This window comes from Nyctibius grandis, chromosome 5 (assembly GCF_013368605.1).
Source record: "Nyctibius grandis isolate bNycGra1 chromosome 5, bNycGra1.pri, whole genome shotgun sequence".
NCBI lineage: Eukaryota > Metazoa > Chordata > Aves > Nyctibiiformes > Nyctibiidae > Nyctibius > Nyctibius grandis.
Window position 1 is genome coordinate 8,283,774 of NC_090662.1, and position 25,633 is coordinate 8,309,406.

At 43.5% G+C, this 25,633-nt stretch overlaps 1 protein-coding gene across 4 annotated transcripts in view; it reads right to left on the reverse strand.

The window, feature by feature from the left end:
- FRMD4A (FERM domain containing 4A) overlaps positions 1 to 25,633 on the reverse strand; it is a 200,609-nt gene that overhangs the window by 52,703 nt on the left and 122,273 nt on the right. For all 4 annotated transcript variants that reach the window (XM_068400534.1, XM_068400537.1, XM_068400538.1 and 1 more), the window contains 5 exons: positions 24,232 to 24,254; positions 15,642 to 15,725; positions 8,260 to 8,325; positions 7,987 to 8,044; positions 6,094 to 6,180 (listed from right to left, as the gene is read on the reverse strand). In XM_068400534.1, coding sequence (XP_068256635.1) covers positions 6,094 to 6,180; positions 7,987 to 8,044; positions 8,260 to 8,325; positions 15,642 to 15,725; positions 24,232 to 24,254 — 318 coding nt within the window. The remainder of the gene's footprint in view (positions 1 to 6,093; positions 6,181 to 7,986; positions 8,045 to 8,259; positions 8,326 to 15,641; positions 15,726 to 24,231; positions 24,255 to 25,633) is intronic.

Genomic DNA, 25,633 nt, shown 5'->3' on the forward strand with positions numbered 1-25,633 from the left:
GCTCTAGAGAAAGGCCAGCCTTTTCTGAATACACCCTGTGCCTCAGTGGCATGCCAGCGAGAGGAGTGTTACACATGCTGCATGCCTCTGACAACAGAAACCAACTTGCTGTCAAATCAAACACCCTTCTTGAACATGAGGGTTTACAACCTCTCTCAAAATCCTGTTTGAAAACAACCAATTCAATATTAAAACTCTGGCTGGAGGGTCACACTTTCAGTCCTATCTTGAACCCTTCTAAGCTCTTGACCTCTATTGTATCATGCAGCACGGAGTTATGCAAGTGAATTGGGCTCCCTGTAATTGATTTCAATTTCATGTTTCTTTTGCCTTTTTGACTGTCCCGATGTTCTATGATCAGTCAGGAGAGACCAATTTGTCAGCTTCCTCCTCCCCATCGTTCACTAGTTTCTATACATTTCACATCAATCCCTACTTTATGTTTTTTTAAGTTACTGGTTTGTCATTCCTTCACCACAGGAAACACAAGTTTAACTACTCCATCAATGCAATTACTGACTTGACAATGCTTCATTATGCCCTAAAGCAGAGAGGATCTCTATTTGTTCTGCAATAAAGCAGCTCTTAATTAGGCTATTGCTTCTCCTGTGTAAATATATCATTTTGCCTCTGGAATTGGGAAAGTTCACTCTATCTCTTGCTGTTTGGAAGAGGCCAAGTGACATCACACAGCCATCTTTCACTGTCTGGACACAATTAATGTGCTGATTACTTTGCTCAAGCTTTCGACAAGCAGGTGATTTCTCAGACACTTAAAGCTACTGATTTTACTTGTGCTTTGTATGGCTTGGTAGGATGGGTCCAACTCAGCTCTTATTTTTGCATGTTTAAATGGCAAGTCAATCCATTACCCTTGCTTTGGATTCACAACAATACCACAAATTAAATTCTTCTGTAATGAGAATCCATAGAGCATTGCAGAGACCTTATGGCAAGGGACAGAGTATTTTCATAGCATGCTTTGTTTCACCTCAGAGAAAGGATAATGCTGGGAAGAAATGGCAGAAACTGATGTTTGTCTGTCACAGGGAAAATCTTTGTCAAATTACATCCACAGATGAATTTTGGGCTGCCTCACATTTTATCTTATTTCCAAAGTCTTTACTCCCTTCAGTCAACCAGAGAATGCGAACACTAATAATGCTTATGAGTCTGAGAAAAAAGGCTCACCTTAAGTTTCGTTGCCACCAGCCTTCTGTGGAAGAAAAGGGGTTAACACTATATAGTGGTATTTCTTCCAAAGCAACCAAAACCCACCAGACTCTCCTTTAAGGTCATTTTATTTTTGGTGATAAGGTAAACAATTTCTCTGTTTATTGGCCACATGGAAGTCCTTTGGCTGACTTCGTTAATCATTCACTCTTCAGCTTGGCGTTAATTGTTTACTAACTGTTAAGCTGTGTGCACTGAAAGATGCCTTTGGGCTCTTAAATCAGTGGGAATATCTCACTAGAACAACACAGACATGCCTAGTGCTGCTACAACTGCTTGAGCATGCCGGTCTCAGCTCCAGGCTGTGCCGCTTCTACTTCATGTACAGGTCTCTTGGGATGGAGTGGAGTTACATCCCTACATGCTGGTTAAAATGAACAAACACTGCTCACAGACAAGACAGTCACACTGGGGGGCTGCAATGCCTTGCTCTTTCTTTCCCATTACTCTGCAATGCAAGCAAAAAAAAACCCTAATGATCCTTCTCTGAAAACAATGGTTTTGGTCACTTGTGGGAGAGTGGTGCTGGCACATTCTATCTGAAGACCTGGTTCCAAAGAATTTGGTTTATCATGAATATTGGATGGTGCTGACTCAAGATGGGTAGAGCCCAGCAGGACAATGACTCCTTTTTGTTGTGCTTTTTCAAGGCATACCGAGCCTTGAAGGGCCTTTTCTCTTCAAAGGGAAGAGTTTGTAGAAGCTAAGTCTAACAGAGAGAGATGGATTCTGCCCAGCCTGGATGCCGTGCGGCGCTGCTACACAAATGACACTGGTTCTGCAAGTCAGTGCTAAACTTCCAGAATGCCTCAGCATACGATTAACAGGACAGCAGCCATCTTTCCACACTTGATACTCCCTTCTTGTTCAGCTGCAGTGATGGATTTTGTGAAGTATAACGAAACTTTTGCATTTCTTTAATACCTAAGAATGAACGACTATCAGATCATAACTGATACGGACCAAATCTGGATTCGAACAGGCAACATTGAAGAGGAAGCCTTAGGCTGGGCTTACTGGGTCTGTGAGCTAGCCCCTGAACATACAGGAGAAAACCAGAAGGGAGAAAGATAAGCCTCAAAGTGATGGCTTTGGGTAGCTTCAGGGCTTCCACAGAGTTCAAGCACAGGCAGGAGGGAACATAAAAATAGAAGCGCAGAGTCACATTAGGCTCTGCAGCCCAGCGCAAGCTGCATTCCAGTTTAATAGCTCTGCATTCCCATCTGAACCACCTCGGACTAGGTGCCAGATACCCATCTCTGCTGCATCCCCAGTAATGCTGGAGGACTTATGCCTGAGTGAGAATAGCACAAGCAAGATCAAGTTCTGGCCTTGCGTCAGCCTCAATTCTCCTCTCCGGACTCATCCAACTTGCTGACAAACCTAGTTAGTTTTCTAGAGACACATGGCTGATTTACTCCAGCAATTTAATAAAAACGTGGTTTTGACTGACTGCTAATGGGATCGCCTGAGATAGGCTGAGCTGCTTAGTGTGGGTTACAGTCTTACTTGCAAACACAATAAGCGTGGAAATCTATCTAAGATGACATAATAGGAAAACATCAGAATCTCCGTTATAAGACAAGCAAGGTTTTTATATGCGTTTAATATAAATGTCTTGGTTTCAGCTGGTTTCTTGCTACAATTTTCTGCTTGTGTTTCTTCCAGGGACATTTATTTTTCCATTGTAATTTTTCAATTTGTTTCTGGCACTGGCAATGTGTTAGAACAAAATAATAAAGATCAGAAAAGACATAATCTCTTTCCCCCTGCCCCCCTGATTTTACCTTGCAGAAAGTACAGTAAGGTTTACCCCTCCCTTTTGCACAGCAAAGACTTGAACCAGCCCGTGCTGGTATAGCGAAATGAATCAGATACTACGGTAAGCTCCCAGATACCAGTGTTATCAAGTGCAATTTTACAATCTAATTAGCAGAGGATTAAACATTGCACCTCACTGAGGGAGGGAGTTGGGCTGCTCTCGCCAGAGGCGTTTTACCACCTGTGTAGGGTAAGAAGTCTTTTTACTTGCTCTACAGAGGGTAAAAACACATAATGGTAAAATAATGAAGCCTCAGCCACTCTATCCAAGTCCTGTCCCTGATTTAGGTTGTGCATTTTGGAATAGCCCTGCCAACAGATGGGGTTTGCAAGCATCATGTAACAGAGAAATGCTCATCTAGGCTGTCTTTTCACTGCTGCGGTCTCTGGATTATGGCAATGGACAAATTCTAGCCCGGAAATTCCTGCTCTCCCTTTATGACCCAACCTCTTTCCCAGATTTATGACTGCTTCTGCTAAGCCACAGAAGTCCTCAGTGGTTTATACATAAGGCGGCACCATTGTTTTGGGTCTCCTGGAGGGCCACGAAGATGAACAGAGGGCTGGAGCACGACTCCTATGAAGAGAGGCTGAGAGAGTTGGGGCTGTTCAGCCTGGAGAAGAGAAGGCTCCAGGGAGACCTTCTAGCAGCCTTCCAGTACCCGAAGGGGCTACAGGAAAGCGGGAGAGGGACTTTTTACAAGGGCATGTAGTGACAGGACGAAGGGGAACGGTTTTAAACTGAAAGAGGGGAGATTTAGATTAGATATTAGGAAGAAATTCTTTGCTGTGAGGGTGGTGAGACACTGGCACAGGTTGCCCAGAGAAGCTGTGGCTGGTCCCTCCCTGGCAGTGTTTAAGGCCAGATTGGATGAGGCTTTGAGCAACCTGGTCTAGTGGAAGGTGTCCCTGCCCGTGGCAGGGGGGTTGGAACTAGATGATCTTTAAGGTCCTTTCCAACCAAAACCATTTTAGGATTCTGTGATTTTGTACATAATTTGCTGAGAGAAAAGAAATAGTAATTCCCAATAAAGAGAAAACCGGCACCCTATTTTTTACGGTTGCACTTGCAGAAAAAGCGTAGGATATACCTACAGTCCCTGATTCTAGGGGCAACATGAGAGCTAGAGGTAGGTTACTGGGGACACAGAGAGGCTGGCCAAGATGTTATCAAGCTCTAAAATGAATGCTACAGACCAGATCACCCTGAGCAGCTGAGAAGAAGAGAAAGGAGAGAAGCTAAGAAAGGCATCTTGACTCTTCTAGTGGAAACGGCTGTCTCCTCTCACGCGGTCAGAGTACCTGACCTCTTTTTTTCTTTCTCCTGATACTCTCCACCAACACTCTCATCCCATCAGGGTTGATAAAAATTGCTATAGCTTGTGAATCACAGAATCAATCAGGTTGGAAGAGACCTGGATGGGTCCTTGTCATGCCAGGGCACTGTTTTCTTCCAAATAAATGTTTCTATCACTAAGACTGACTTCTGAAGGCATGTTTTAGGGACATGTCTTCCCTGGGGGGTTGGCATTAATGGAGGTATGTGGGTGCAAACACCCAGCCTAGGCATGTTTTAAACTATCACGTGTGAGTAGGGCTTGCCCTGCAGGTAATGATTGATCCCAAACAGATATAAGTCTCTCAGAGCACAGATGCTCTGTGAAGACCTCCTTATTCCCCTCATCCTTTTCTCCAATAAGTAAAAACCCCCATTAATAGCCTTCAGTGAATAAAAGGCTAATCAATGGACCTGTTATCTCCTGCTGCCTCCTTAGCAGTTCTGTTTTCTATTAAAACCTTGATTCTAGTTGATTTTAATAGAAGATGCTATCTGTGAGCACCAGACAGTGTCCAACTTGAATGTGATCAGAGAAGGTGAAAGAAAGGGAGGGGGGACCTTGGCACAGACACAAAATGAGAAAGAGAAAAAGCAAAGAGAAACGCAGTACGTTAATTCAGCATGGAAGCATTTGCATCCATAGAAGAGCTGCCTAGTTGCTCCAAATCATCCAGCTCTGCAGCCTTCAAGCAAGCCTGAAACCTTGCCTTCTGATGTCTCCACGGGTTTGCAGTACAACAAATACTGTTGCTAACAGACTGTGCATGCCCACCTGCAGGGCATGTGCTCAGAGATGAGCTTTTTTGTATTAGACACCATCCTAATCCTAGGTAGGAAAATCAGAACACAAGGGTCTGCCTAGTAGGATGAGCTCAGGGGATCAGAGCCTTCCTCCTCCTCAATGAACAGGACATTCCTTAGCTGGATTTCTCAACAGGAATTTGGAAGGATTGAGGCAAATCCTGATTTTCAGATGCACTGAAAGCCTCACTAAAAATAGTAATAAAGAGACCAGAACAACTAGTCATCACTGACCAAGCTCTAGTTTTGTGATCAGATCTATGCATGCCATGCCTTGATTGGTGAACTGTTTCAAAGTAAAGTTCCTAAACAAATCAGATACCAGGCACAAACTTTTTAATGCCTGTTTTTTTAGGTATATAATGAAAGTTGTCTTTCTCTGCTAGCTTGTCATTAACTCTTCAGTTAGTCAAACTGTTGCTTATCAAATGTAATGCTGCTCCTGGGAAAACCATGCAATTTTTTCTTTTTGTAATAAATGGAAGAGGCTTTTCTGTCCCTTCGTCCCTCTCTCGCTCAGATCATTTGTGGCTCGACAATACAATATCAAGGGTTAGCGGGGCACCCTCAATCCCACCATAGCCAGTGGATGGAAGGCCTCCAGTACCTGACAGGATCAGTCCTTCAGTTCCCATTTATGTCTTATGAACCACGCAAACAAGAAGCATAAGTTGCAAGATGAAGTGACGCTTATTTCCTCTCCGTACCACAACATTTAATAAATGAAGAGCTACTTTTGTCCATTAATTCTTTGCGGACATTCAGACAAGTTTGGGAGAAAATTAACATCCTTTAAAAATCACATGAATCAATGCCAGCATTTGGCATACATCACACCCTCAAATCAAGCTATAACATGTGTGGCAAGCTCAGACCTTGACAGAAAAGTAAACACTTACCTTTCTTGGTTTCACTTTGTCATGGTAGTCATATTGAAAAATCCCCTTGTAGCTAAGTCCTAACCACCAAGGAATTCCCTGCTTGTCCTGGAAGAGAAAACAGATGGAGTTATATTGAATGGGGTGGGGAAATGCTGGAGATTTCCTAGGTTGTTTTTCAAGGTGAAGATTTGTTTCTAAGCAGTATCTTTGAATGTCATGGGTGCTGTTAAATTTACCCCTGCTGAATTTCCTCAAGTCACAAAGCTCCACAGTGTTTAGGAGAGATCTCTCTCACTTTTGGCCATGACAGAGAAAACCATTTAAAATGCATCACCTGTGATCAGCTTACTCAAAATACTGCTGGGGGAGGTGGGGAGGTTTGACATGGCTCCCTTGTGCAGTGAGTGGTGAGTCCTTTTTCTCTTTCCCTGTAAATTATTCGGTCTGAACACGCAGAGATTGGAGAGGAAGGAAAGTGAATCACCCAGCTGACTTGAATTATGTGGAGGGATTTTAGCATTAATCTTGAAAATGTAGCAGTAATGGGATCTGAGAGCTACCAAGTGATAAGGTCTGACAGGCTGGGACCCAACTGCTTTGTGTCTGAGTGTGCAGGAAAATGGCCTTATGGAGTAACGGCTGATATCTGATACCAGCCTCTTTGCAATTTGCTGAACTGGAGTCCTCAATGAAATTACATCTGTTCTGTTAATGTGATAGGGCATGGCAGGGTAAAACGCAACAAAACCAAAACCCCCACATCAGGCAGAAGCAAAACCTATTATGTGCAATATTTGCTGCCTCATTGCTGTTCACTGGCACTTATTGAGCATGGGGAGTTCACTGGAATAGCTCTCAAGTGTTTGTAGGCTTGAACACCAAGCCTGATCCACCAGATCTTTCTTGGTCTAGAGTAGTCCAAGAGATCTGGATGCAAAGGGTGCTGGAGGGATCCTGCCCTCTGGCAAAGGATGAGGCTAATGCTTTTCGAAAAGTGCCATGCACATTAGCAGGAATGGACTAGAAACACATCTCCCTGAGACAGGTACCGTCAGATAATTGTGTTTTTATGGTACCCCATGTGTGCAAGACGTTACAGATGTATGAAACACCATATGACCTGTGCAGAGAGATAAAGATGAAACACATCAAAACTTCAGGGGTGATAAATGAGGGAATATGCTCTGGGATCTAGCTTGCTTTATATGTTTATTGATTTCTCTACTTAAAACAAATAACAACCCTACACAGCTGGTCAGGCAGGGAAGTAATAATAATAATAATATGAGACTGGAAGATCTGGTGATAAATCGTTAGACAAAAGAAATGAGGGATTTCATGAGTACCTGCAGGAAATCCACATAGTTAGAAGTGAAGAGCTGGTTGGGGAGGGAGATGTGTTATCTCTAGAGTATGGGATAATGATTTGGCATTAAAAATATGTACTATATCTGTATCCATCTACCTATATCTCAAGCGAAGGGAGCTGCAGTCTGCAGGTCATGGTTGGCCCTAGTTAGTTGCTCATGGATCTGCCAGCTGGGAAGACTCTGACCTCCTGGAGCTACAATCAGCAGTGAAGCATCAAGTCTGCCAGTGATGTGGCTGACTTGTCCCTTTGGTGCTGGTTCACTGGCATCACCAGAGCTTGCCACTGCTTGTGGGCTGAACATCTCCAGCACAATAGGACTGTGAGAGTTTTATCCCCAAGAACAGGATTTTTCTCCTTGGAGCTGTATTTACCAAACATTTACTACACGGTTGAAATAAGTTTATCCTACCACAGGAAGTGAAACGAGACTTTAGTAACAGTGTATTGTATTCTGAAAGCAGGATGGTTATTTGTACCGCTCTCCCTCCCTCTCCAACAACAGTTTAATTCAATAAATGACGCTTTTTTGTAGCACGTACCTTTACTGCGTAATAATGCACTCCATATGTTGGGAGGGATTCTACAATGCTCATGTAACTGCAAAACAACACATAAGAGAATAAAATGTCTGAGAAGCTGAGAGGATGATCTGAAAAAAAAAATCTTTAATAAATAAATAATTAAGTACATAAATACTTAAAAATAAAGCATTAGATGAGATGGGAGACATAGTTACATATTGTATTTACAGTCCCATATAAATATTTCCTGATAAAACAAAGGTCCCAAGAAGTTGCTCTTATTTCACTTACTTCACAATTGCTTGACCTCTTGTCTGACCATTTAGTTTCTTGTAATGTTCAATGACTCGATCCTCACTGGAAAGGAAGAAATGAGATGTTTTATATAATGGCAGTATCATGACTAAGAATCTTGCCAAAAGGTGAAGAGATACTTCTGTTAACACAGCTACCGAATCAAAGGGAGGGAATCAAAAGATGCCAAGCAAAAGTGTTAGATGAGGGGATTTGATGCAGCCCAGGGTAAACAAGGGGGACTCACAGACTGAGAATAAAAATGGTTTTCTAAGAGTTGATTTTCTCGAAGAACCTTTTTTACTCACAAGCACGGTATCTACTTGTACAGAATTTTCGCTCTCTGCATTACTTTCCTTACCTACAAATGATGCCCATGATATTAAATTGTGTGGCAAATAGATGTGTGTTGGAGCTGCTCAAGCTCTGCTTTGCCCTAGCTGGTGCAACTTCTTTCCAAGCCCACCACGTTCTCTAAAAGCTAGCAAAGCTTTCAGAAAGTGGTGGCCTAAGCCTCACAGATTACTCCTCACTGCAACTGCACAAAACCATGTACAGGAACACTAGTGGAAGTACTCTGGAGAAATCTCTCTCGGTAAGGAGTTGAATTCCTAGTGTACACAGAGGCAATGTCTATAACAGCAGGTTAAACAGTGTCAGGGAATGTTTCCAAGGCACTCAAACTTGGGTCCCTTTACTGTTGAAGTACTGATGTGCCTTTGCATACTTCGGGGTTATACTGACTTGCATTCTGCCAGGCAACTCCTGTCTATGCACTGGGAGTTAGCATGGGCCAGGGCCCATTCCCAGCACTGCTTTGAAGACTAAGACACTTTCATGGTCTAGATGGAGGCTGTTGCACACCAGTGGGCCTCTCTGTCAGAGAATAGTTCTGGGCGTGTTTGATAAGTGCATGTTGAGACATTCACCTATACACAGTAGGGATGTAGCATCCAAGAGCAGATCAGCATGACCCAAATGACAGACTGAGAGACATCTGTAAGTTCACTTTTAAAGAATCTCATTCCTTCTTCTCCAGTACACGGGTAGCAGGAGAGCACAGAACCAAAGCTGTTTGATGCATCCTGTCAGCTGTGCTAGCAAGGTCACAGCATGGCAAAGTATAAGCCAATGATCTCCTTTTGACAGTTCACAGTGCTCTCCTTTGACTTCAGTAGCATTCCTCTCAATCTACAGCCATGCAAGTCATTACAGCCTCCAAGCCTGGTGCTTTCAGACTGGTCTGACTTTGGTTCTTCTCTAACTTCCAGCAATGTAACGCCGACAGGACCAGCTCTGTTACATTGGCGTGACAGAATACTCAAGTCCTCAGGTTTAAATCCAGTCTCTTGCTCTTTATGTTGCAATGCCAAGGATAAGGACGTTGTTGAGCCCTCTTGAGACATTGTACAGACCTTGCCAGTCCAAGAGGAAGGAAACCTAAATTACCTTTATGCCACCTTTGTGCCCTCCCCACCTGGCACTGCATAAGCTTCCAGCATACCACCTGTCTGACCAATGCCATCATGCTGCATGCGGTTTAGGCCAGTGAACTGGCGTTTCTCCCTCCCTGCATTTCCTAGGTCCAGCTGGGGCCCCTAATGGGGTCTTTAAAGGCAGCCCCACAGTTGTCCACCATGTGGTAATCCTTCCCCAGGCAAAATTAAAGCTATTTTTATTGCCAGACAGCGTGAAGGAGCAGAGCAGTGTGGGATGGTCTGGTAGATGACCTCACTGCAACTGCTCAGAGATGTCCATGGGGACTTTTGTGGAAAACTGCAAAGCGTTTCACTAACACGACTGTGTCTTCTCATTGCTGCCTTCCCCATACACATCCTTGTGCCAGAGAGATCTGCATGGAGCCAGAATCTCTGCTAGAAAGAGGTTCCCCTGTCCCTGCTGGGCCCAGCCTTCTTAATGCTGTCAGTGATGCCACAGCAGGCTCTGTGTGGCCTCTACATACACACAGGATGTTCTGTTCTGTGACAACACAAGGAGGACACACTGAGCTCTGACATGACAAACAAGATGTGCTGTGCACGAATGAGGCGTGGGGCCTGGCACAGAGGAGCTAGGACTGTGCATCCATCCCTGGTAATACCAGGAAGAAGGGAGAGGACCAGAAACACCAGCGCAGACAGCACAGAGCAATTCAAAGTAGACAGTCTGTTGGACTGTCAGCAGGGCCAGCTGTTCCCCCACAAGCCTGTCATTTGTCTGAGAATAACTGCATTCCTCACTCACTCGCTAAGTGACTTCCCCCACTCATCCTGCAAAAATAAAAGGGTTCTTTTTGGGGCAATGGGAAGAGTTGTCCCACCAGCACGCCACAGCGGGTACATGGTGCTGATTGAGTCAGTGACAAATTACAATGGGTAAAGGAATGGTCCAGCTCTCCCACCAAATCCCTCAGAATAATTTTAATGCTTAGAAAATTATCTGTAAGCTGTAAATTCAACAGCTATGAAACCATATTCAGCCCACTGATCCAAGCAAGTTACCACAGATGTTATGGGCGTGCACATGAAGGCAGAAGCTGGGTCTCCTGCCATGATTATCATAAACAGAATTGCTTTTGGAGCAATAACTGAATTACATGAGTGTTCAGTACTGGAACATCTCCAAACCCCATCATTCTTAATAAAAAAGATAGAGAGAGAGGGCTTACAGCCCTTTGAAATTACGTCTTAAAACCACAATTACATGCGGATGCAATTCCTCTTTGTCTCAGACAGGAACAAACCAGGAGTGACTTCTCAGAAAACAATGGAGTTTCTTCAGTGAAAAATGCTCTTAGCTTTGGTTTCCACTCTGTGCAGTTTATTGTACAGATCAAGCTCTCATATTGATGCCATTCAAGGAAAAGATAGATGTACCTACATGCTGATTAGCTAATGTGATTCTGGATGTGCTCTGCTTTCTTGCGAACGATTATTATAAAATAATGGATATGTTCCCAGACCATACCCCTTGGGTAGGGAAGCCAATCGATGGCCCATTTTCTTCAAAGGACAGATCAGATGTCAGGGAGCCTTCCTCAAGAGTGGGATGAATAAAAGTTATGTTCTCAACCCATACTAAAAGATGTGGGATAGTCCAGGCTCTACTCAGTTCTCCTAAACAAATGCAGGCAACGCTATGCCTCCATTGCTCTGTTAGGATACTGATCTTCCTTTCCATTGTATAATGTTTTGAGGTCTGCAGATGTTAAGTGCCAGAGAAGTATCATCCTTGTTTCTTTTTTCTTTTGGACAAAAAAATAAAGCCTGAATTATCAATCAAGCATGAATATTTAAGAGTGGGATTTGCTGTCTATCACCTTTCTACAACACTGCGCTAGTCACACTATGGGGAAAGAATCAGATAGTCCAGACCACAATTCATCCAATCTGTTCCAGATGACTTCCCTGGGAGGAGGTTACTGTTGCTTCTCTCTGTTGACAGCAAAGGGAGCTGAGGGCACCTAGCTCAGACGGAGAGGTCTACACTGAGGAAATGTTCATGGTCAGATGAATCCCACCCCAGCTGCATGACAGTCACTCCTCTAACAGTTCTTTGAACTCCTTTTTCGTTCCTGCTGCCCTGTGCAAGGAGGATCAACCAACACAGAGGTCACTTTGTGCCTCCAGCTCTGGGACAGAGGCGTAAGCCCAGCATGTGCCAGGGAAAACAAGCAAAATCATTCACGGGTCAGAAGGAGCATTAGCAGAGCTTATAAACATTCTCCCCCATCATTTCATCTGTTCATCTCCCAGCGGCTGCCATGCTACTATTGACAGCTGGGAGAGTGCTGGGACACTGCCTGGACCACCAGCTGACGTCTCCTCTCCCCCTGCTCTGGCTTGTTGCTGTGTCAGTGACACAGAAGCTCATTCATAATGCAGGGCTGACAGAGGATGCTTAACTAATGTGGAGACACAGAGGCTGCTGAAGCACTACTGTCTGTTTGCCAGCTCATAAAACATTCCCCTCAAAGCTGCAAAAATTAATACGTGGATGATATCCGGCAGCAGACAACTCTGATAAAGATCTTTAGAACTACCAAGAAATCCCTCCCGTCCCAGCAGCTTATAGAACTGGACAGCAGACAACTTGCAAGCAAATGCACAGCCAGAGTTTCTCATCATCAGATCCAGATTTTCAAAGGTAATTGTTTCCCCACTCTCTTCCCAGCACACTGAGCTATTTTAAATAGCTGTCCACTCATTGCTGTCCCTTACTTGTTCTGTTTCTAACCTGATTTGTCTATTTTGATTATATTCTCGAACTTAGTAACCTCTTTATTTGTCATACACTGTCCCACTGAAGGCAGCAGAGCATCTCTTGGGCCAAAGGGACCAAGAGCAGTATCAGAGCCTCAGGTCTGTTTTATATTAGAGAAACTAAATAGTGATTTTCAGCTGATACTTTCAGAGGGGTATTTTCTGGCAACGCTGATGCTTTAGGTTGCTAAAAGCAAGCTTGCACTCAAAGTCTGTTGGAACCTGTCTATCTTCCCCCTGGTCTATTGAAAATCCCATTCCAGCACCCACTTTTGTGCTGTTGCATCTCCTCCTTGCCTTCTTACTGACAACCTAGTACTGGGCTGGCTTGCTGGGGAGGATCTGAATTGAGATAAAATGCAATGACAGTGGCTGGGAAGGAGCACTGTCAATTAATGCATTTTCTAAAGGTTCTCTCCAGTCTCCATGACTAGTTTTGCATCTAAAATAATAAGTACTGTCAGTTGTTTCCATGCATGGGCAAGAGAAATCAAAACTCAGGGCCTCAGGTCCTGGACTGTGTGGGAGGACCAGAAGCTCAGCCTTCATTTAAAAGAAAAAAAAACAACCACCAAAAAGCCCCTTCTTGCTTCACCAGTAATCAGGGATGCTAAGAGATGCTTGAGAACAAAATTTGCAACTGATTCTTCTTAATCTGGAAACAGCAACTTGATGATATAAAAATTACAACCTTCAATTTTGTTGTGATGTCTACAAACCTCCAAGAAGAGGTTAGAGTGAAGAGAAAGGCCTGCAGCAAGGGTATGCAACCAGGAGACTCCATGAAGGTGGAGCCGGAGGCACCAAACTGTGCTGATTCAGCCCTTGCTGCATCTAAGAATCCAGGACTCATCCCACTGGTCTTACTACATTTGATAGGAGCAACAGGTGATACTTTTTCATGGTGTGTGATGGAAATGTTATATTATTTCATGCAGATATGTCATAGTATCCTGCTGAAGGTATCACAGTATTTACTTGATTATCCATTTTATTGCCTCTTAGTCCATTTCAGCTGATACAAATATAGCACAGGGTTCTTTGTTTGTTTTAAACTAACTAGAGCAATTACCCATCCCACCCCTAATGTTTTAAATGTTTATTTTCAGAGTTGGAAATTCACTTTTTACTGCTTTGTGCTAATGCTGAAGAGCTGTAGCATAAACCTGATTTCACACAGAAAAGAACAGGATGAAATTTGTATCCAGTATGTCATCTGCAAGAGATGCAGAAGTGTCAGAAAACACAGTTTTAAAAATCTTCCCTCTTAGATCACTGAAGTTTGATCTGTACTTCAGAGGCTTTTCGCCTGATTCACCAGCAGCCTCTTCTTGAGAGTGTTTAGCATTTCCGAGGGTGTTTACGAAAAAGCCACCATTAAAAAATAATGAATTACTGATGTATGAGAGGTCTCGGAGACCTGGTCACTGAAGGGAAATCACAAGGGAGTCATAGGACTGTAGCCACTGGTTTTATTACCCCATTGGAAACAACCAGCTTCCCAACCTGCGACCTGTTCTCAGTCACATGAGAACTCCCACAAAATTAAGTACAGCTGCAAGAAGTGCTGTAACTTGTGTATGACTGTAAATACTTGCATCCTGAGCGTGAGGTTTTTACATGGCTATCCTTGCTTCAGGTGACTCAACATAGCCCAAACCCAAGGAGAGTGTCTTAGGGAGAGAGACAGTCCCAGATGTCACTGAGATTTCCCAGCAGAAGCCCTTAAGATGGGTATGTTGGCTAACACTTGCTGACAGTGGGGGCAGATGGATCCTGATGGGCAGATGGGGCCTGACAGGCAGCTTGAGTTGTCACTGATTTCCTGTATACAGATATCATCAGGCAACTGAAGCAAAGGCCATGTGGGCACTTTAATAAGACCTCAGTCCATGTTGCTGCTGAAGGGTCAGATTTGCCTTCTCTGTCCATGGGTACTTATTCCCACTCTTGTGGTGGCTTTTAGCTTGAGGTACCAGTCTGTCAGTCAGACCAGGCCACTGACCTGGCTGGAAAGGCACTGCTTTTTTATGTGTGGATTCATCTGTAGAAAAAGGAAAGAGATGCTCCAAAGAGGGAGACCGTGCTGCTTCCAGGGAAATGGCAGCCTACATTTATCAATTTTTCATAAAGATTTGGTTTGATTCCTAGACAGAAACACCAGGAGACTGTGATGATCCACAGCTTTTGTGTCAGTGTTCCTAACCTCGGCCGGGGACTTCGAGTCTCTCCTGATGTGCTCAGAAAGTGACTAGGAGACCTCACAGACGAGCTTGCCTATGGCTTGATGCTAGGTGCAGCTAATTCTGGTATTGTAGCCATGCTAGGAAAAGTGGATGGCCTTCCTGGCAAAGGGAAGAACTGAGATCATAAACTACAAACTGATTTGTTTCACTGTGCTGTCCTCAGATTACCAAGATATTGAAATTAAGAGTAGCAGATAAAGAAGTTCACTCTCACCCCCAGGCTTACAGCTTAATGCTTTAAAGACAAACATGAAAGAGGAACAAACAGAAAATCAAGTGAAAGCATCTCCTCATTAATGAACAGTCTTTTCCCAAATTCTTTCCTGTTTGCACCGATAAAAGGGATAGGCAGGATGGCACAAAGAATCTATGTGTGGGGCATACAAAATTTACTTGTGACCCTGCTCCTACCCTGGGTTTAATTTTCAGTGCAATAAAGACAGAGCTCACAAGCCTCCACCTCTAAACGTCACCTAGTTCATATAAAAGGAGAAATACATCCCTTTTAGTTCAGCTATGCCATACAGAGAGGACATGCAAGATGAAGCTCAATCACTCAACACAGAGCAGTGCAAAACACTGACACTTCAAACTGGGAAAACTCTTTGCACAGATGCAAAGTGCTGGGAAAGGAAATGGCACATCTACAGTGAATTTTCTGTCCAGATATTACTGCAGCCATGTGCCAGATGGGGAAACTGAGGCCCAAGGTGGTAGCTCTACTTGTGTTGAATCATGCAACGAGTCAGTGGCAGACCCAGAGCTGGAAGGCAGGAATCCCTGCGTCCCACTTTCACTCTCAGATCACTTATTGCCAGAGCCAGGTCGTGCATAAGACACTGCAAAGCTGCTCAACAGAATGATACGTTACCAGTAAGCGAGGGAAGGATGCTCCTTCAGCGCTGGTGTTGGAAGGGCTGGCAGCTTCTTTAATTCATTCCTTACAACTTCATTGCTGAAAGAGAGTTCAAAAGGAGGATCAGGCTACAAGAAAACAACCACAATATTTGATATGACCTGACCTAGCTGGCAGGCTGTTACGGCTCTACATCTGTTCCTCCTTAACAAAAGGCACTGGGGTTTCCTTTTTCTTCTCTCTTTATTTGTTTTATGGCACCCAGTTAACTTTTTCCTCTATTATCAAAATTGGAGAGAAGCTCTCCCAGATGGTTATGTTGAAACACTTCCTACCAGTGACTGGACACAAAAGCCACCACGTCACATTTCATTGAGCAGGGTCCCACGGACCTGTTCATACAGAGAAAAAAACAAGCGGAAGAGAAGAAAAAGAAATGGTTTCAGCTGCAATGAAGCACCTTTATTTAATGCCTTACAACCTGCTGCAAAAAGTAATGACTTGCTCTCTTAGCATCACAGGTTGTTCTTAGCCTCTTATCCCAGTGACCTGGCCTCTGCACAACATCTTCACTGATCAGACTCCAGCTTGAATTTATGTCCTGCTACACAAAAGCCTCCTTGGGACCAGGCCCAACCATTTCACTAACATTCTCCTCCCTGCAACTTCTAGTGGCCACACTGGTCAGCTGGTGCAGCACCACTGCACACCAGCGAGCAGGGAGAACTCATGAAATGGGGGACAGATTCTCACAGATGAAATGATACCATGGGATTTTGTCCTACAAACCCAAAATGCCTCCCTTCCCACTTTTAAACACACAAGGAATTGTGTGCACATGAAAAAAAAAATCCCTCAAAGGCTTGGGAAGGAAGGCAGTGTTGCTGTTACTTTTAAAATTGTAGAACTACACGGCCAAGAGGGCCAGGCAGGACATGGAGGAGTGCCAAAGAATTAATGTTTATTGGCTTACTTCTTAGTAGCAGGTTTTTTTCTGCCTTCTTATACCCTGCCCTTTATCCTGCCAAAAAGTGTGGCTGTCCTGGAGCTGTGCAGAGAGATACCTCTTCCAGAGCTCCAGATTCCCCTGCCCACTGGCTTCTCCTGTAGGGCAGCAGGGCCATTAACCAGGCATACAGTTAGTCTTGGCATCCCAGCTGTAGCCCAGCCATCCTAACATCTGCTAACAACCCAAGGAGCCCTTGGATGTCCCAGGTCACCCTGAGTTTTGTTCTTGTCTCTGGGACAGTCTGTATGGTGGCTTGTAGAGACATGATACTGCTTCAGTTGTTGTAAAAATCTTCCCATAGCATTTCTCCATGTGCACATCCCAGCAGCAGGCTCTGCCTAAGACCTAGGTGGGTTTGTCTTAATTGGGAGTTTGCAGGTTAATTGCTAGGTTGAGCCATAGGGTAAACCACTAACGTAAATCCTCCAGGGATGGTGACTCCACCACTGCCCTGGGCAGCCTGTTCCAATGCTTGATAACCCTTTTGGGGAAGAAATTTTTCCTGATATCCAATCTAAACCTCCCCTGGCACAACTTAAGGCTGTTTCCTCTTGTCCTGTCACTTGTCACCTGGGAGAAGAGACCAACAAACACCCACGTCGCTACAACCTCCTTTCAGGTAGTTGTAGACAGCAATAAGGTCTCCCCTCAGCCTCCTTTTCTCCAGGCTAAACAACCCCAGTTCCCTCATCCGCTCCTTGTAAGGCTTGTTTTCCAGACCCTTCACCAGCTTCATTGCCCTTCTTTGGGACTCTCCAGCACCTCAATGTCTTTCTTGTAGTGAGAGGCCCAAAACTGAACACAGTATTCAAGGTGTGGCCTCACCAGTGCCGAGTACAGGAGGACGATCACTGCCCTAGTCCTGCTGGCCCCACTAGTGCTGACACAGCCAGGATGCTGTTGGCCTTCTTGGCCACCTGGGCACACTGCTGGCTCATATTCAGCCGGCCATTGACCAACACCCCCAGGTCCTTTTCCGCCAGGCAGCTTTCCAGCCACTCTTCCCCAAGCCTGTAGTATTGCATGTGGTTGTGTCCCAAATGCAGGATCCGACACTTGGCCTTGTTGAACCTTGTACAATTGGCCACAGCCCATTGATCCAGCCTGTCCAGATCCCTCTGCAGAGCCTTCCTGCCCTCCAGCAGATCAACACTCCCACCCAACTTGGTGTCATCTGCAAACTTACTGAGTGTGCACTTGATCCCCTCATCTAGATCATTGATAAAGATATTAAAGAGAACTACCCCCAGCACTGAGCCCTGGGGAACACCACTTGTGACCAGCCGCCAACTGGATTTAACTCCATTCACCAGATGTGTGGAACAGCACTTACAAGAAATGACTAAGGCACTTCCATACTAAGCACACAGAAAACCCCTCAGTAGTATCTCATATACCAAGTCAAATGACTCTTCACAAAGTGTTTGAACACCCACTCCTGCCTAAATTTCATGGTCATTTCAGCATCAGATAGATCCTCCTTTGTAGAAGTGCAAATGCTCAAAAACTATTCAGATGTTTCCTTCCATAGCAGGTAAGCATCTGCACAAGTCTGAACAAGAAGCTGCTCTATTCTGTGTTATCTGCTGATCTGGCCACCCTGCTCTGTGACTGACAGCCTAGAAAACAAGCTGTTGCTGTGTACAGAGTCTACCGAGTCTCCCCAGAGACGGTCTCCTCCACAGCACAGCTGAGTGCATACTCAGCTCTTACGGAGTTTTTTGACATAAGGAAAGAAACCAAGGGGAAAAAAAAAAACCTAACAAAAAACCAGCACAATTGGAGCGCAAGCAGCAGTCACTGCCCTCAAATGAAAATTTTTTGAGCCTGGCGACTCACAGAAGGAAGTTGAGAAATATCCAAAACTTTTCTGGGAAGATAGGGAGTAATTTCCAAACAGGGACTTTCTGAGCTGAGAAAACTGTCAAATAGGACATAATTAGTGGTGACTAACTATCTTTGAGAGTCTGGAAAAAAGCCTGAACCAGTAATGGCTCGCATAAAAGAAAAAGCTAACACCACTCAGCTGTATCTTTTCTGTCGGGGAGGAGCAAAGCTTGCTTGCAATGTGATGAAGAGCCTTTTAAGAATCAGAGAAAAAGACATTCTTAGTGATTTTGTTGGATGGGATTAGCATTTCTGCTCAGTACCTAGAAAATACTGTAAAGGTAGCGCCTCACAACTTCAAACCGCCAAACGTATTTCAGGTAATCACTTGAAGGAAGAAAAAGGTTTTTCATTCCATGGTCCATATATTCACTAAGTCTTCTGGCAAGACTCGTCTCAAGACAAATGAATTTAGACTCTCAAAAGGATGTCAAATCAAAAAAAAGGAAAAAAATAGTCACTCAGGTTGCATTTGAACTAGTGGCCATGAGTTCACTTTCCTCTTGGCTCCTTTTAAAACACCAAAGCTCTTAATTTTTAAAATGTTTCCAGCAGGATCACAAGTGGTTTTGTACTTACTGCCTTTCCCGCTCTTTCTAGTGAACTATTTCAGTGTGTTTATTTTATTACTGTATTTAGAAAGTGTTTGTTTAATCCAGTCACTTGTGCTGCATTTATTTTATACTCACAAGTGTCCAGCCTCCAGGGTTGTTGTATATGGAAGGGCGCTTTTGATATAGATATATTAATATACAGGGGAAAGGCCCCAAATACATTTTCTCTGTGTCCTCCAGACCACTTCATTCCTGCACTATGGTGGAAATTACAATATTTAAAAGACTGAATAACAATATGAAAATTGAACTGGAAAAGCCATCTGCACGGGTTCCTGAAAGCTGGTTAGATATCCAGAAATAAGGTCAACTGACTGGAGAATGGACCTAGAAGAGAGGAAGTCCTGAGTTCTGGTCTTAGTTCTGGTACTGCCTGTTTAATGAGTCTTGGCCAAATAAATGAGTCTCCACATCTCAGTAGTTCTGGCTACACATGGGGGTAAAAGGCCTACCCAGCCACTTCATAAGCATTTTGTGAAAAAACAAGTTTTTGCAAACTGGCTGCAATAATTTTGAGCAAGATTACATATGCAGTTCTCAGGAAATCCACACATTTTCCAGCGCATGTAATAACAATGATCAGTAACAAAACAAAACTGCAGGTTAAAGTTATCAACTCTTCTCAGTATGGTAATTATTTCTGCTGAATGCAAGAGGAAATGCAGAGTCTGAGATTCTCGGATTAAACAGTACTGTTTGAAATATAGTGTTTAGGATCTTCTCCATAAGGTTGCAAGAATGAAACCTGAGTTTTGTAACCCCTTAATAAATTCTAACTGGTTAAATGTCACAGGGTTACACAGAGAGAAAAGTAAGCCTGAAACTATGTTAGATTGCCATCTGCCCAAACGTTGAAATTCTTGTGAAATTCTGCTTAACAGGAAACTGGCCATTTGCTTTCCTCCCTTGTTATTCTTTCATATGTGGCTGGGAGATACTTGGAGTTCACTTGAAATGTCTCACATTGCCTAACTGGAAGAAATCTAGCAATGAGACCTTGTCTGAGGAACTAGCTGCAATGGCTCAGGAAGTTTTTTCTTTCCCCTCCCCAAACTGAGGGACAAATGATCAGTATGTGTTCTTTCCAGCTGCTTTGACATAGATGCTGTTTAAGGTTGAAAAGCTGGATCTGAACATTTAAAACCAAAGTTGGTATGAGTTTCCCAAAGATTTTGGTCAATGTCAGACTGGACTCTAAATCTGGTAGGCTTAATGTAGGGGGAAAATCTCAACTATTTTAACAATATGCTATGCTCCCTGCCCAAATTAGCCAGGGCACCCTGGTTCCTTTCTCTATGTAGGCCTAAAGAGAGCCACACCTGTAGGATTTGTGTTCATCTAAGGAATTGAAATTTGTCCTGCCCATGCTCTGCCAACCAAGTGTGACTCAGTTCCCAACTAGAAACAAGATTAGCTTGAGCTAATAACCTTTCCATCTCTCTCCAGGATACTAGTTTAGGAGCTTTATACATATGATTCTGTGCCTTTGAAGTCAAATTTTTTGCAGCTAATATTGAAAAGCACACATCCAATCTTAAGTGTCGTGTTCAACCTGAGAATCAGCTGAACAGGGATACCCTGTTGTCCTAAATTCAGTGGTATGTCCCAGTCTAAATGTAAACCTTTTTCAGTCTTGTCAGCTGAAGCATTTGGGGAGTCTCTTAAATAACAGGAAAATCATTCTCCTTTAATGCAGAGGACTAGGAACTTCTTAAGGAGATAACTTTTTTATTTTAAAACCTCACTAAGATCAAGTTCTGCCTAGATCTGTATCAACTAAGAGATGTGCCCTTGGTACAACTCTGCTTGCAAAACACTGAGTTGGACCAGGCCACTTACAGCAAACACTGAGGAATATTTTTCTTGATTGATCTAAACGGGTTCAGGAGCTACAGGTTTCTGATGGGTTTGTTTTTGAAATGAAATACACATTAGAAATGGAAAAGGCCGTAGTCAAAGTGTTTGCTATAAATGCCAAACTGATCTGTCAGGGCTATTGTGGCATCTGAGTTCAAGACAGATAAGGGCGACTCAGACTATGTGCTCTCCAGGCTTACCAAACACTGGGCAGTCCTTGTGGTGCCTGAGGTAGGTACTCCAAGGTGGCAAGAATCAGCACTGAGAGACTCCTACATGATGATGCCCTACCAAAGGATGCAGGATATATGCTTGAAATGGCACATAAGCCCCTTTTGGGTAAGGAAAGAGTAGTAGTATAAGTGCAGTTTTTATTCTGAGGCATGGGATGATTTCCTCAAAAGCAGCAGTGGGAGCTGCCGTCATTGTAGATGCATCAGTTCACAGAGGTAGAAAACTGACTGCTGGAGTTTGTAAGATCAGTTCTGTTTTTTGAGCTCCCATGAGGCCGAAAAAAACAGACTTGCAATTGCATTCAGGAGTCCTGAACCAGCCCCGTGTGATCCACCATCTGGGTGCAGTGGGGTTTGGAGGTAATCACGGTCAGGCCACCATGGGCAGGTGCCAACCCACAGCTGAAATTGCAACAATTTGGCATTGGCTATCCCAGCACCTGAGCTGATCTGCAGCCACTCATAGGAGGGCTCCCATGGGGAACAGAAATTCTCCCATCGCTGCAAATGAGCCAGTGCTTATGCACTTTTCTGGATCAAGGCCAAAGAGAAACTTGTAGTCTCACAGGCTATAAATCCGATGGTGGCAGTAGACAGGACAGGTGTGGGAAATCTGTAGTCTGCGTTCCAAGCATGCAACCCTTCAGAATTAACTTCTTTCTTCAAAAACAAGCAGGAGTTCAAGAGTTCAGCCTTCACGCAATGTATGCTGCCATGCACAACTCATTATCTTTAAATCTCAGCAGCAAGACATTCACAACTGCGGAGCTTCTCTGTTTCAAAGAGTAGCCACTTCTATTTCAAACAGCATTTCAATATCAACTAACTTCAAACGCTGAAGCTAACTTCAGCCCTAAGAGAACTCAGAACATTTGTCTCCACCTGCAGCTCCTCTGGCTGGCCCCAGGCTTGATTTGCCTCCCAGACTTTACACTGCTGATACGAACAACCACAAATCTCAGCAGGCAAAATCTTGACCACAATGACCTCATGTTGACTTCAGTAGCACCTGGATCTCACCCAGCACATAAACCCATGTCAGTGCACATTAGAGGGGAGCTGCTGGACAGGCATCCCTGGAGATGCTAAGTCTTCTCCTAGACCATAGAGGGTCAGGGTAGGATTCTTCTACCTTCCTCCAAGAATAGGCTTTAAACTCCACTAATATGACAGATTACTTTGCCACCAAAGCCCATTTATAAATGAAGATCCCTGGCAGTGTCAGCAAGTTGTTATTACAACACCACTTCTCTGCCTGACTTGGATGTAAGGATTCCCCGTTCCACTTCAAACCACTGTGATCCACAGGTGGAAGGACTAAGAGCCAACTGTTTTAATGGGGATGTTGATGGCTGCCACACCGGTACGGAGGAAGCAGTTAACACCACGTGTTAGGTATCTTCTGCGCTCTCAGAGAAGATTCTTCATTTCTCTGTGGCCTAGAGAAATGCACTGTGATAAACTCAACCATTCCTTTTACAAGGGACATCAAACTGCTTTTAGCAGATGGACACTTCCCACCAGCTGTTTCCACTTCTGGTCTGGAAACAGACACTTGAAGATAAAATGCTTTCAGTCCTATTACCCCAAGCTATCTGATTGCTTTTTATTCTGTGTTTCATAATCTGAATGTACACTTTTTGGGTGTGTTTTTGTCATGTCCATGATATTCTGAGAAACATTAAATATTGTTCTTCATAGCAAAACCAGTGGAAGATGTGGTTTATTGCAGGTTTGAATGGCAAAACTCTGCTTGGTCCAGCTCTTCTGGGCTGAGCACTTGGCGGTGCATGGAAAACTAGACTGAAAAGTAAAAGAACTGCATGTACTTCAGTGCCCCTTAAATAAACACTGCTGATAGCTGAGTTATTCCAAATTGGGTGGAACTGAAAAATGAAACAAGACTGGGCTTGTGTTTCTGTGGTCAGATGCACATCAGGATTTTGCAAGTTGATTAAGGTCTTGAGAAATGATAAGGCAGAACTTAAACTTCCTTTGAGCAAGGGTGACCTTCTGTCATCTCAGATTCCATGATGGGTAGGCAATATTTGCAATGCATTGTTCTTTTTCACTGATTTGTCTCAATTTTAGCTGGCTAGAAGTCCCAGTCCACCAGAAGGTGGAACCTGTTTATCTGCTCTGCCACTTACTCCCAATTTCCTATGGGTGCACACAGTACCATTACCATCTTCTCACAGTGTATCTCAATGCTGACAAAAAAAAATCCTTTAAGCTTATCAGGCAATTAAGCCTCACTGCCCATTCACACCTTGTTTTCTTCTCGGAAACTAACTTCAATGGATATTGTGGTCCTTCAGCTGAACTCACATTCAGGTCAGCAACAGTAATACATGGGGTATGGGAATTTTTTAGCATAGACAGTTCTTCTGGGCTTCAGATGAAGAACTTTTCATGTCTTTCACATGAGGCATCAAAGAGCCATCTGACCTTTGGTTGCTACTAATGCAGAACTGACAGATACTGTCAGCTTAAATGAAAATTCTTGGGCATTTCATTAACAGGCTCCTGAAACACCAAGCACAGTCACCTCTGAATTTCTTACAGCAAGTCTGAAGAGTTGGCTCAAGGGATAGTGGAAGTTCAATAAAACCAATCATCTAAGTTGTGATTTTGAGAACTCCATCCAAATTCAAGCCGAAATATCAATTAGTGATGGAATTTTAATGTTGCCTCTGGCTCATCTGTGACATAACAGTGATTGTAGAGTCATTTCCTTAGTAATTTCCTTCCGAAGACTAGTCTATTTCCTGAACTTCATGGGCATATCAAGAGATTTGCAACAACAAAGTCACAAACAATGCTGTTTATAAGGCATGCTCTGGTCAAAGGCTGTGTTTTGTGAAGAAATTATTTCAGGAAACATGATGTCTATATTAACAATGCATTCCTGTTTCTACACACAACAGAGTCACATCGCTCACACAGTGATTTCACCACGTTCATCCTCACAGCACACAATGTCAAAAACTTTTAAGATGACCTACCTTGAAAAATCTCCCTTTGCCTCCTGTAAAATGAGGAAGAAAAATTAAAAATACATCATTAAAAATAGAAAAAAAAATAAGAAAATGACTGTTTAAGATTTCCCATTTGCAAAATTCATTTAGCAGCAATTTCCTGTTGTAATTGATTCCTCATGTATTTTTTGGAACCAGTATCTAATGTCAAGTGCCATGATACATGCAGTGAGCTGGGCAGATTAACAGACAAAAGGTTTGCTTAATACAGGGCCAGATGATTCCTCATTCTGCTAGTGGAAACACAAGAAGCTGCAGGAAATAATGCTAGTAAATAAGTTATTTTTTGGGTCATGTGGATGCCACATTACTAGAAGATCTCTGAAGTCCCAGCGACTTTGCAGCCCCTGAGACTGCAACTTCCCTCATGCTTTTTACAAGTATTCTGGTTATTTTCTAGTAACTAGACTTTCAAAAAGCTAGCTCACTGTCAGCTTTCAAGGGGATGCAAGACAGGTTTCCCTAAGTCCTTGCTGTGTGTTTGGGGGAGTATTTAGCTCCTTGTATATCTAGATATTTCTATTTATTACCATCACAGCCTGATGTTAACGGGCTCAGTAATGTTCTACTCCAGTAGTTAGATTAGTACCTGAGTCTTACTGCATATCTGGCAAACCCTCAAAATGTGGTGAGTTCCCTCCTCAACAGATGTAATATGCATTTTGCATTTTCCATAGGCAATATGCATTTCATACGATGCGTGCTAAAGCACCTCATTTGCCATCAGCTACACAGAAAGCTCAGTGCAAGAATGTAATTTGTGCAGTGAGGGAGTTTCCACTGCCAAGAGGAGTAGGTCTTTTGTCTTTACATCTGTCCATCCACCTGTAAAACCTGTCAGTCCATGTCCAGTGGTGCTTCGTGCACAGCTGAGGCTGGGCTAAAGTTCAGAGCTTTGGTGGTACTTTAATTTGTTCTGGTAACACAACAATTTGAAATAAGGCTGCAGACTAAATCACTTGAGTTCTGACAGTCCTTTACTATCTTCCTATTTCCCTCTGAGTGAACTGAAGGGCAGACAAGCTCTCCTCTGGTTCACGAGAAGGAGTCTTCAAGCATATAATGATTATAGTTCAACACAGAGCAAAACCCAAATACGCCCTGGCCTGCACAGGGATGAGGATACTGAATTTAAAAAACAGTTTTGTAGGGTAGTTCCATACTTCAGTTCTTTGACCTGAATGCTGCAGCAAGAAGTAGAACAAAATGCAGTAGGATCCCTTTTGTTTTGCTTGGATCCTGTCACAAACATGGGCTGTAGTAATTTCTGGTTACAGACAGCAGAGGTGTGGCTCTTTTTGACTGTTTTCATTACGTTACACATCAAACTACTACAGGAATACACGTAACATCCTGTGTTTGTCTGTGA